This window comes from Mytilus trossulus, chromosome 5, assembly GCF_036588685.1.
Source record: "Mytilus trossulus isolate FHL-02 chromosome 5, PNRI_Mtr1.1.1.hap1, whole genome shotgun sequence".
Classification (NCBI taxonomy): Eukaryota; Metazoa; Mollusca; class Bivalvia; order Mytilida; family Mytilidae; genus Mytilus; species Mytilus trossulus.
The window spans coordinates 43,580,691-43,592,376 of record NC_086377.1 but is presented as its reverse complement, the minus strand read 5'-3'; the positions used below and the strand labels follow the sequence as shown (position 1 = coordinate 43,592,376).

General features: G+C 32.0%; 1 protein-coding gene across 1 annotated transcript; it reads right to left on the bottom strand.

Moving 5' to 3' along the window:
• Positions 1-6,573: 6,573 nt before the first annotated feature.
• Positions 6,574-8,940, bottom strand: LOC134718869 (uncharacterized). Its single transcript, XM_063581689.1, has 2 exons — positions 7,956-8,940; positions 6,574-7,688 (listed from the first exon to the last, which is right to left on the bottom strand). Exons 1-2 carry the CDS (start codon positions 8,362-8,364, stop codon positions 6,985-6,987), a joined length of 1,113 nt encoding a protein of 370 aa, XP_063437759.1. The 5' UTR covers positions 8,365-8,940; the 3' UTR covers positions 6,574-6,984.
• Between the last annotated feature and the right edge of the window lie 2,746 nt (positions 8,941-11,686).

Sequence of the window (11,686 nt, the reverse complement as noted above, 5' to 3'; positions counted from 1 at the left end):
ATTTAGCCACTGAATTAACCTTATTTAAATTATTTTCTAATAACCTAATGTATAAAACACAGGGATGAATAAACGTTCATGTTGTTATTTTAGAAAAGAGACCAAGGAAACTCCTTTGTAAATGCTCAAAGAGATTAATTAATACAAAGTGGCACAACCCTGACGGAATGAATATAACAGATGCTGAAGTAAAGAAAATGATCGTCGAAGATTTCAACAAGAATATAAAACCCGAGATTTCGGTTAACAAACATATTGTATCGAAAGAGGTACGAAAGAAAAACTCGTCGGTAAACAAAAAAAACTCTTCACAATCTATAGGACGGAGCTGCATTGTTTTTCTCGTTCTGCCAATGGTTTTTCTGATCGGCATAGACATACTTAATTGCAGCAATCACTTCCGAAAATGCCTTGATGGCAGGTGACAAAACCAAATAAGACCAACTTCTAAAACCCAAAATCAAACAGATAGCTATAAGCCTTTGCAGGAAAATGTTAATGCCACCGGAAGTTATTACGGCAGCAGATGTGGCAATAATTTTCACCCTGACGAATTTAAGCGTGCAACTTATCAGAGAAGAAGGGTCGACAACTATCAGCAAAACAGAAATGAATGGTTGCAGTACATATATCTTTTTCTTATTGTTGAACTTTCTGTATTATATTTTAAACTGTGCTGAACAGAATGACTTCAAAATGGACATATTCTTTACTTCACAAAATGTTTTAATGTGAACGTTTGTCTGAAAATGTAGTCTAAAAAAAACAACAACATTGTTTTTCTTCAAATAATCATGTTTTCCTCGACAAAACTATTTCTCTGTATACACTAATTACAGAATAACCTACAAAACTATGTTTCTCTAAAATGGTAAATAAGTCAGCAATCAGTAGATACTTTAAATTGTACAATGTATTTCACACGTTTAACTCCAAATGTACCCAAGTTTAGTTCAGGAAGCTATTACTTAACAACAAACAATGTAAATTATACAATTAGGAAGTACGTGCATGTACTAGAAGAGGGGCTAAAGGTACCAGAGGGGCAGTCACACTCAAAGATAGAAAATAAACTAAATCATACACATATTGTTTTCTTTTATCAGTTTGCCGTTTGTATTTAAAACATTCTCCTTTAATTTTGGAATTAACATCTTTAGCGCTGAGATTCTTATCTACAGTGTTAAACTAGACCTAAAAAATCTAGTACCGTGTAGTAATCTTCATCAATTCTGTAAACAAATTTGTAGAATGTACCTTGAGCGATCAAGTCTAAATCTTCATTCCAAGATTTTGCCAAAACTCTTTAATTGATGGACATTTGTAGAGTTAGATTTCTTAAACTTTAACTCTGGATTCAAATCTGAATAAAATTGATTTTTGTTGTGCTAGACCTTTCTGTGTTACTAAAAAGTATCCAATCAGGGTTTTCAATATCATAAACTTATCGAAACAATGATTTGATTTGATCCACGGCACAAGCACATGATTCGCAAATATGAATCAATTTAAATAATGTCTTATTCGTTCGGGTATATCACATATGATATTGAAAGGTAATACTCTAAAACAAAACACAACCATGTCGTCATTCATCTCGAAGCTGTCTAAAATTCTTCTTTGAATGAACAGGAGGTAAAGAACAGAACTAAAAGAGCTGTGATTATTTAAAGTATATGGCCGTGTGTTGAGGTAGACAATGTAAAGCCTCGGTCACACCTTTCCGGATAGCTCAAACGGACAACTTTTTTCAATCCGTTCATGTCCGTTACAAGTAGGTTATTATCCGTTAGACGTCCATCTATATCCGTTGCATGTCTGTTAAACGTACGTTTTATCCATTTACGTTCGTTCTGTCCGGTGGAAAACTTTGAGTATGTTCAAAACTTTGAACGGACGTCCAACGGATAAAATGTCCGTTGAACGTCCGTTAGGCGTCCGTTTTGTACGGTACTCGTCCGTTTCGTTTCCGTTTTGTATTCGTTACGTGTCCTTTATACATCCGTTGGAAGTCTGGAAGTAAAAATCACCAACAGACTTATACCGGAAGTTTAACGTATAAAAAGGATATTGAACGGATGAGAAACGGACTCATACCGGACGTATAACGGATAAGAAACGGATGATGAACGAATCTGAAACGGATAAATGCCAATTGAAAATTTCGCGTCAGAAATGCCAATTATTGGTATGCCAGATTTCTTCAGGTTCGTGAATTTTTATTATTCATAACTGATCTTAGAGTATAGGCACGTCTTCACAATCAAGCAGTTCTTATTCAGTCCAGACACTGCCCTTTGACGGATTATTGAAGACCAAACCAGAGCTAGTAAAACAGAAACATTTTGAATATTTACGTTGCATATCAGTTGTGTGTCCGTTATGCATCCGTTACGCGTCCGTTTTATACGGTCAGTACATCAACGGACTCCTAACGGATAACAATTTTGTCAACGGACAACTTTTGTGTTCATCCGTTAGACGTCTGTTCGTGCTATCCGGTAAGGTGTGACCGAGGCTTTAGCTTTCAAAAATTTAGTGGGAAATGTATGGTTTTTTTCTAGAATTTTCATACATACAACATTGGTACCTTTTTTCTTTATAAAATTATTCCAAATAACGCGAATCAATGATTAATCAAACCTGTAAGAATTAATGAGCACCATGTCACATGAGATAGCATTTTTTTTCGCGTAGACTATATTGATATAATCTCTAATTCCAGCTGTTTGTGTTGACAAACTGCATTTAAATCAATATACCATTATGGATATATTGTTTGGTGAATATAACAAGCTTCGCAACAATTTCAATAGATTTATACCTTTTTTTACAAAATACGTTAATATATATCTACTTCCTTATCATAATAATATAAAAATTATTAATTGATACAGCAAATATATATAAGACTTAATATTTATCGGAATATTAAATCATGTATTGTGTATATACTCGAGATTTACCATCTATCTACCGTTAATATGCCTCTTATTTGATAATTTTAAACTGTACAATCGCCTTGATTGGTTTGTTGGGAAGAACAATATTATAACACTTCCGTTAATAATGGGTGTTATCTATATGATTTAATTTATACTTTTAAAGTTAGTAACGGACTTCCTGCTGATGAAATAGTGACTGAAGTTTGTAAGTTTTAACAAGTATATGCTGCCAAATTTAAACAATCAGTTTAAATCAATGAAACGTTATTACTATTAAAGCATTAATTAGATTAAAAAAATAATAATATGGAAATCGAAACTGCGCAGTACGATTTTCAAAAGTTGACTCTCAATCATTTTTTTTAGATTCTTTAAACATTATTAATAGACTGAAATGTACAATGCAATAACAATTGTTGTGTCTATTTTCTCAGTGATTGACCTAAAGTGTGTAGGTAAATATATAATTATAGAGAAAGGGTTACAAGCGTATTTTAACTATAACAGTGCTTAGTCGTGATAGCAGTTTAATTATTTTCTGCATGGTTAACGTGCTATTTTAATTAAATTTGTCATTGCAAGTGAATTCAAATAACCAGATATATGTTTAATTTCAAAATTAAAATTAAACTAACCAGTGTATATAAGCTAGGCTATTCCAACAATTTCTTAATACATTGTATATATATTATATTTATTAAATATTCGAAAGAAACCAACAGATATAAATTTCGGAATTCGATATACCAGATCCATTGAAATCACTCGGTATATTTCCAATGACTCCAGATTACCTTCGTTATACAAATGAAGATAAATTGTAAGACAAACTAAAAAATAATCTGTGTTTGCACTTCAAAGTTGATAACTTAGAGGGTTGTGAAACAAATCTGATACGTTTTGTACATTTTCAGTTAATTTATACATGCAGTATGCATGTGTTTGCAGTACACAATTTATAACTTGCAATTTAGCTTCATATCATAAAGCGCAATATATACGTCTTGACATGTTAACAAAGAGTATTTATTGTTTTAGAGTATGATATCCATTTGTCGAGGGTTAAATGAAATAATAAATAAAAACTGCAACAGAAATAATTTTTATCCGACGTGAGTAATAAGTTTTCTAAAATCATTATTTAAAGAAAAGTCAAGTCAAATATTAAGTAAAAGAAATGAAAATATTTGTTGGTGAACTTAAAAAAAAAATGGACAGATGTTTACGTGACGAAGTCAGATATCGCACGTTTCAAGAACATTTTATAAGTACTGTCATTTGAACATCATTAAAATCATTGCCCATGTAGTAAGAAAATAAAAGATATAAGAACCTATGTTAGTGTTGAGTTGTTGTCATTTTGACTTATAATGAAACATAATATAAAGTTAAACGTTCCGCTATAAGCCTTATTGCAACTGTATAATATAACAATATCATTGCTACTGTCCTTAACTTAACTTTCTAAATAAATAAAGGTGCCAAGTATGCTTCTTGTTGACATTCTCTCGACGTACAGACTTTTTATCTTTTACTTTTCTTTTCTTTTGGTGACGACTAAATAAATTCTTCTAGACATGTTAGCTTACGAATTTCCTACGATAGTATACTACCATTTCCTTTATATAGGTGTATATTTATGTATGTGCATCTATGATAATAACTAGATTTTACAAATATAAGTAGTGCATAGTGGTTCTGTACTGGTTTTTGAACTTTTATGATACATATGTTTCAAAATTATCAACATTTTTCAACAGAACGCAAATAAAAGAACATCATCGTAAAGCTTAATAATTTGATATATGGTCAAGTAAATAACAAATCGCCTTCTTGCAATATAAGCATTTTTGTAATTAGCATTATTTGGCTTCTAACACGCGGACTATATACACTACCGGATAAACATGATGTCTTATCACGTCGTTTCTAGTGCTATTGGTCATACACGAACGGATTGAGGTTGCATAAGGCTGAATTCTCCCTGACTTCATTTCATTCTAGGGCCATGTTTAAATCTATCAATGTTTAACAAAGTCCCAATACATGGATTACGGCAAAGTGTATGTTCTCTTACGTTTTAATATAATTGATCAATTGTAAACAAATAACTAGAAAATTAACCTCTAAATGGTCAGCTAATAGTCAAACTAGAGTTTTTTTTAACGATTTTGGCAACATTTGATTATTTATCGTAAACATTAATAAACTAGGTACACCTTGCTCTATGTAGATCTCCAAAAATGAATCCTCTTCATTGAAATAGAAATAGAAATCATTGTGTCATATACTAATTTAACATCCCATTTGGAATGAAAAAAAATATGTTTAGGTCAGTACTTTTATGATGAAACAAGTTCAAAATGTATTGAAATATCGTATGGAAAAAACAAGTATATTGGTTAACATATGTGTACCTTTACAAAAAAATCCTAACTGACAATTCAATCGCGACATTTGAGCCCTAAATAAATAATCTAGTTCTCTTAAATTAAACGTGTATTATGACTGAATATTAATATTTCGCGTAGTCAAGTATAACAGTTACCTTTGTTATAAATATTTATTAGAAACGCGATTATTATATGAGATTTGCTGATTGAAAGATGTATGAAAAAAACGTGAAACAAATTTCTCGAAAGAATGCAACATTTTACATGAAAATGACGAATTAGATAATTTGTAAACACGTTGAACTAGTTTTTATTATAGTACTTACAATCTTATGATCCTGTATCATTTTTTTTACATTCGTTTTTAGTATACTTATTATGCATTCTATTCAGTTTGCTTCCGACCCGCCAAAATCGTCTTTTTGGCACCGTCTTTTGACGTTGTCAGGGCCCCTGAGTATTGTGACGTTACCATGGACCTTTGACGTTCTACATAATAAACAAGCATTTGTGTGAAGAAGCCATAAATCTCCCTTTGGCAGCAAGAGGGTTAAGTAAAAACAAATCTACGACTGCCATGAATAGCTCTTAATTTTTACAACATGAACCAAAACAACCAGTTAACTACAGGTTCCTTACTTTGGACATTCGCATATAATATGTGGCGGGTTTAAAGACGTGTGAAGAAGCCAATCCTTGTCTCAACTTAAGAGTTGCTGTCACAGTACAACAAACTAAAATTAACCAAAAAAATCCAGACGTGATAACAGGGATAGGGAAAGTATGCCCCTCTCAAATCAACACAAATCCGTGTCTACATGTTAACATAAAAAACATTTTAAAATAAGATTATGTTAACCCTCGGACATCATCGGTACAGTGGAACAATTCAGCAAAGCAACAAATCAGAAAGCGTTACAATGCTTCCATCGGACTTTAACTCTATGGAAAATGCACTTTTAATAATTTTATAACATTTCCCACTTAAGTCATTTTCGTTTCTCAGGCACGTGTTTGCTACTGTCGGACACCTGCTCCAAAGCTCAATAATCGGAAATCACACGATGAATGTCAATCGAAATGTCCAGGAAACCAGTCAGAAATTTGTGGAGGTGATAACCTGATTACAGTTTCTAGAATAGGTAAATAGGGTTATTAAATAATTATTAATTAAAGAGATATAGTAATACAACATGTCGGTCAAATTGAATTTAAATACGGCCATACAACATTATACAATTATTGACTTTTGATGAGGTTGATACAATGATTTATCAACCCCAGAGATGTGATATTCACCAAGGCCAACGGCCGAGGTGAATATCACATCTGGGGTTGATAAATCATTGTATCAACTGATATCAAAAGTCAACAATTGCTTTATTATATGACTCTTTAGTTCTCAGTGTCATTTTCATATTTTTAGATTGTGAAATATATCCTTGGTAAGATGGTATTTTGCATTGACTGTTTTTATTTTATGCTTGGGTTTGATTTTTAGGCATATTTAATTCTGCATAATAAAAACTAGAAGAAAATTGTATCATTTCAATGTTTAAAGTACAAAACATGAACAATATTGAATACAACAGAATAAAAAAAACTAGATACATGTACATGTATATAGTAAATTTTCACTTAGAACTTCACTTTAAATTGAAATTGATTGTTACATTAGAACAATTGTTCAACACTGGCATCGGAAATCGTTGGTCCATGTAATTGACAGTTCGATTGCAGATACTTTCATTGTCAATATTAACGCTCTGTAGGTTTTGAACACAAGATGAGTTAATGTTTTCTTTGTTGTAATGGTCTGTAGTCATGGTAGTGGATATATTGTTGTTCTCATCTACTTTTGGAGCAATATCAATATCCAGGTCATTCAACAAATCTTGAAATTGTGAATTTGATAATGGTTTTAGTTCAAAGTCACCAAAATCTTCCCTAACACAGAGCTTTTTAGATGGTGGCTTACGCAAAGTGTCAGATATAGTGTCAGACATATTTTTCTTTATTTCATCACCTGTGTAGCCGGTATAGGTTTTAAGACTGGCTTCACTTTTGTGTCCTGTTACAGTCATTATATGCCGACTTGCGAATTTCCCAATATTATCCAATACATGGACAGAAGTGGCTCTTAATGAATGGTTTGTATAACGCACTGATAATCCAGCTTTTCCAGAAATTGTTGGCATTAAATTACCAATAGTATTATGCCCCATTGGTATACTATCATACCATTTAACGGAGTTCAGTTTTGTGCTAGGACGTTGAAAAAGGCGATCACATTTATTTCCTCGCAAATGACTAGTATATAATCTGAAGGATCTCACTGGGCATAAGTCATCTGCAATGAAAAAAAGAATTTTATAAAAATAGATTTACTTTTTGCAAGAAGTAAGGCATATCAACCACAAGTATCTGAAATATGAATACATAGTAATTGGTACATACTACGGCTATATATTATTAATTTGTGTGTATTTGTACGGCTCAATGCTATGTAATAATGGATTATTGTTTGGTACATTATGTAGCTGTCACAGGAAATTTACCCCACTGCATTTTAAATTTTTAATGTAGAATAAATAAAATAAATACTATATATACTAACCATCACTTGCATACATTCTGCCATCAGCAGTGTTTTCATCCTGTTGATGATTTTTTGTCAATTCATCTGATGACATATATATGTACACTCTTCCATCAGCATCTGTTGTGGCTGCGAAATCTGTTATTTTAAGTTCATGAATGTTTTCACGACCTCTTCTACCAAAATACAACATAAGGTCAACAAAGACTTTTTCCTGGAGTTGAACATTGTTATTTACATCAAAATATTCATACAGTTTCTTTAAATCTGACAGTTCAATCGGGGGGTAATGATTAATACCTCCTTTACCCTGACGTTTAAGGTCTTTTGTGGTTGCTAAAAACACCTTATTTGGAGTCCTTGAAATCAGTGTCATGGACAATGTCCTTACCACTATCGAAATTGGATAAGTGTCTGTTGATACCATGTCTTAATGAAAACAAACTAGATTTCTTGTATAGTTCACCGTTCTCCGTGCGAGCCTCAGGATAAAATCTAAACAAAATACTGTCCAATTCATTGTTTGGCAAATTCTCGAAATCTTCAGGTAGATTTTTCTCTCTTAAATAAGATTTAAATGTCCTCACGCTAGAATCTGTTGATCGGCGAGTATTTTTAGAATCCTTTTCTATCAAAATCTTCTTAATTTCCTCATTATTTAACGATGGAAAGCGTTTTTCAGTAGCTACTTCTGCTGCTCCAGCCATACTTTGTTGCCGGAAACATGTAACTGTCGTCTGTTAGATCGAAACGATTTTATGTCGAGAGCGCTGATTGGTTGATATTTATTCGGTCGTCCAATTAAAAACCATTTTATTTATACATCCCTTAAATAGCTAACAAGAATTCCCCGTTTCTATATTTAGGTACACGGACGCTGTTCCAATTCTTATATTAACCTCTCGTGATTTTTGCCGCGGTGAATATAATGTTTTATCAAAGAGGATTTCCTATGCTTTTAGCCAATGAGAAAACAGAAAATTTATAGTCATATAATAAATAATTTTATACATCGATTAATAAAAAGAAATAATCAAAAAATCAAAAAACAAATCGATCAAACAAATATTGATACTCTTGTCTTTCTATTTAAACACAAATGAATTTTCAAATAAAATGTTTTTCTTGTTGCATTAAAGAACTTGAATTTGTGTGTTTCACAACCGTGTCATTATTGCAAAGGAGGGACGAAAGACACCAAAGGGACAGTCAAACTCGTAAATCTAAAACAAACTGACAACGCCATGGCTAAAAATGAAAAAGACAAACAGAAAAACAATAGTACACATGACACAACATAGAAAACTAAAGAATAAACAACACGAACCCCACCAAAAACTAGGGGTGATCTCAGGTGCTCCGGAAGGGTAAGCAGATCCTGCTCCACATGCGGCACCCGTCGTGTTGCTTATGTGATTACAAATCCGGTAAATAGTCTAATTCGGTAGGTCAAATTCATGAAAGGGAAGGGGATTGTAGTTACGACGTAAGGAACATATCCGATATCATTTGTGAAACGGTTATTCCATAACGGTCAACCAACTCGTGATGGCGTCCGTAAAATTTACGAAGGGATGATTTCAACTTCACCATTTGGAACTCTTGGTTTAATAACTTCCTTGTGAGCAGTAACCCTATATCAAGAAAATCATGATAGGAAATGCAAGCACGGGAATATCGTATCAATTGGGAGATATATACCCCGTATGCAAAATTATACTATCTACGTTAATCCGTATCAGTTGTGTCTAACAAGTTATATACATGCGGTTTTGTGGTGGTTTTTTGTTGTTGTTGTGTTTTATATTTTTTCTAAATTTTGTTTGTTCGTTTGTTGTTGTTGTTTTTTTTTGATTTTTTTCTTGATGTAAAAGTCTTTTAACTCTGTCGTTTCTCAGGAGTTGTTTTAAAATATATGTGTGTATTTATATATTTAAAAAACAGAGTCATTTAACTCATTATGTTTAATAGTATACATGTTGCACTTTACTGTGCTCTACTGGTAATAAAGATTTGTCGATTATCTTGATATCAGCAGATGACTTATAACAATTTCGCGTCAATAAGCGAAACGTATTATTCAATCTGTATTCGAGTAAAATTATCAAAAATAAGCACAATACACTGTTACCGGACACAATGAAACCAACATTTATATGACATGCTACAAATATAATACAGGTTTCTGCAACTTTATTCATTATCTTGGTGTACAAATTTAAACAAAATGCTGTAACTATAATTTATTTAACAAAATAAAAGAAAACACAAAAAGGTAGATTCACAGCGTTCAATTTCATTTCGTTTATTTCGCAACCATAAAACTGTCTGTCAATATCCATGTGTGGGAAAACGTTGGTAATTATTCATGAGCTGCTTTACAAACATGTCATCCTTGTTCAATCATATGTATTTGATTAGCTGAAATGGATCTTGATATTTGAAAGATATTCCTTTTTTTGTATAATGGTCAGCTGAGCTGAACTCTAACGTCAAAATACTTTTGAAGAGGGCAAAGAATTACGTTCAAATATCTTGCTCATGTATATCATGTACTATTATATTCATGCACAATGGATTCAAGTGAACCTAATTATACATTCATCGCGCCACACTTTTTCCGAACGATTTTATTTCGAATGTTTTTTTTTAAAATAAAACACTTATCTTCTGATGAAATATTTGTGTATCTCAACTTCTGTCGCAGTAAACCTTGTATATCTTAATAGAGTATCCGGATATCAGCCGACTTGATTTAGATTAAACTGATGTCATTTAATTGATTAAACTTTTTTATGCTTTGATATTTCATTTGAATGGAATGAATCGTTGTTATCAGAAACAATAAAATCAATGCTATCGAACAAATACAGAGACAATATAAAAAGAAGATGTCGTATGACTGTCACTGAGACCGCTTTCCATAAGAGACCAAATGACACAGAAATTAACAATCATAGGTCACCGTACGGCCTTCAATAATGAACGATGCCCATACCACATAGTCAGCTGGTAAAAGGCCCAGAGATGACAATGTAAAACAAATGAAACGAGACAACCAACGACCTAATTTCTGTACAAAAAATGAAAGAAAAACAAATATGTTACACTTAAACAAATGACATCAACTGAATTAAAGGCCAAAAGCACTGATATTTATCTAGTTCTTTACTGCAAGATTCTAAGACAACCTAGTTAAATCCAAAACTGAAGTAACAATATAATAATGATTCTAATAATAATAATAATAATAATAATTATAATAATAAATGTGAAGCAATTTTCTGCAAAACAAATCGATGATGATGATGATGATGATGATGATGATGATGATGATGATGATGATGATGATGATGATGATGATGTGGTTTTCTTTTGTTCTGTTAAGAAAAGTGATATATTTGACGATTTTAATAGACATTTTTACGATTTTGATAGATTTGCTATCAAATGCACACACGATCTTTGTTGTAAAGTTGTTAACACAAGTTATACACATAATTCCAACACCGACTGTGGAACATATAGCAACTGTTGTGTCTCGTTTTAATTTTAGTTTTCGTATATGCTCAGGATATTTCTTTTACACGATAGCACATATTCATTTTAACTATATTTATCAAGAATTGCCAGAAACAAACAAAAAACAAATACAATCATTTTATTTTTACTTTGTTTTGAGTGAACCACTATCAAGTCAAGAAATAAATGTAGTTCTAACCACGTAAACTTGTTTAGATAACTATGTT

Bases quoted from the DNA above. Each gene is read 5' to 3' on its own strand.
- LOC134718869 (XM_063581689.1), bottom strand. From the start codon at position 8,364: ATGGTATCAACAGACACTTATCCAATTTCGATAGTGGTAAGGACATTG. The intron at 7,689-7,955 runs GTTAGTATATAT...TTTTCATTGCAG, and splicing joins CAGAATGTATGCAAGTGATG to ATGACTTATGCCCAGTGAGA.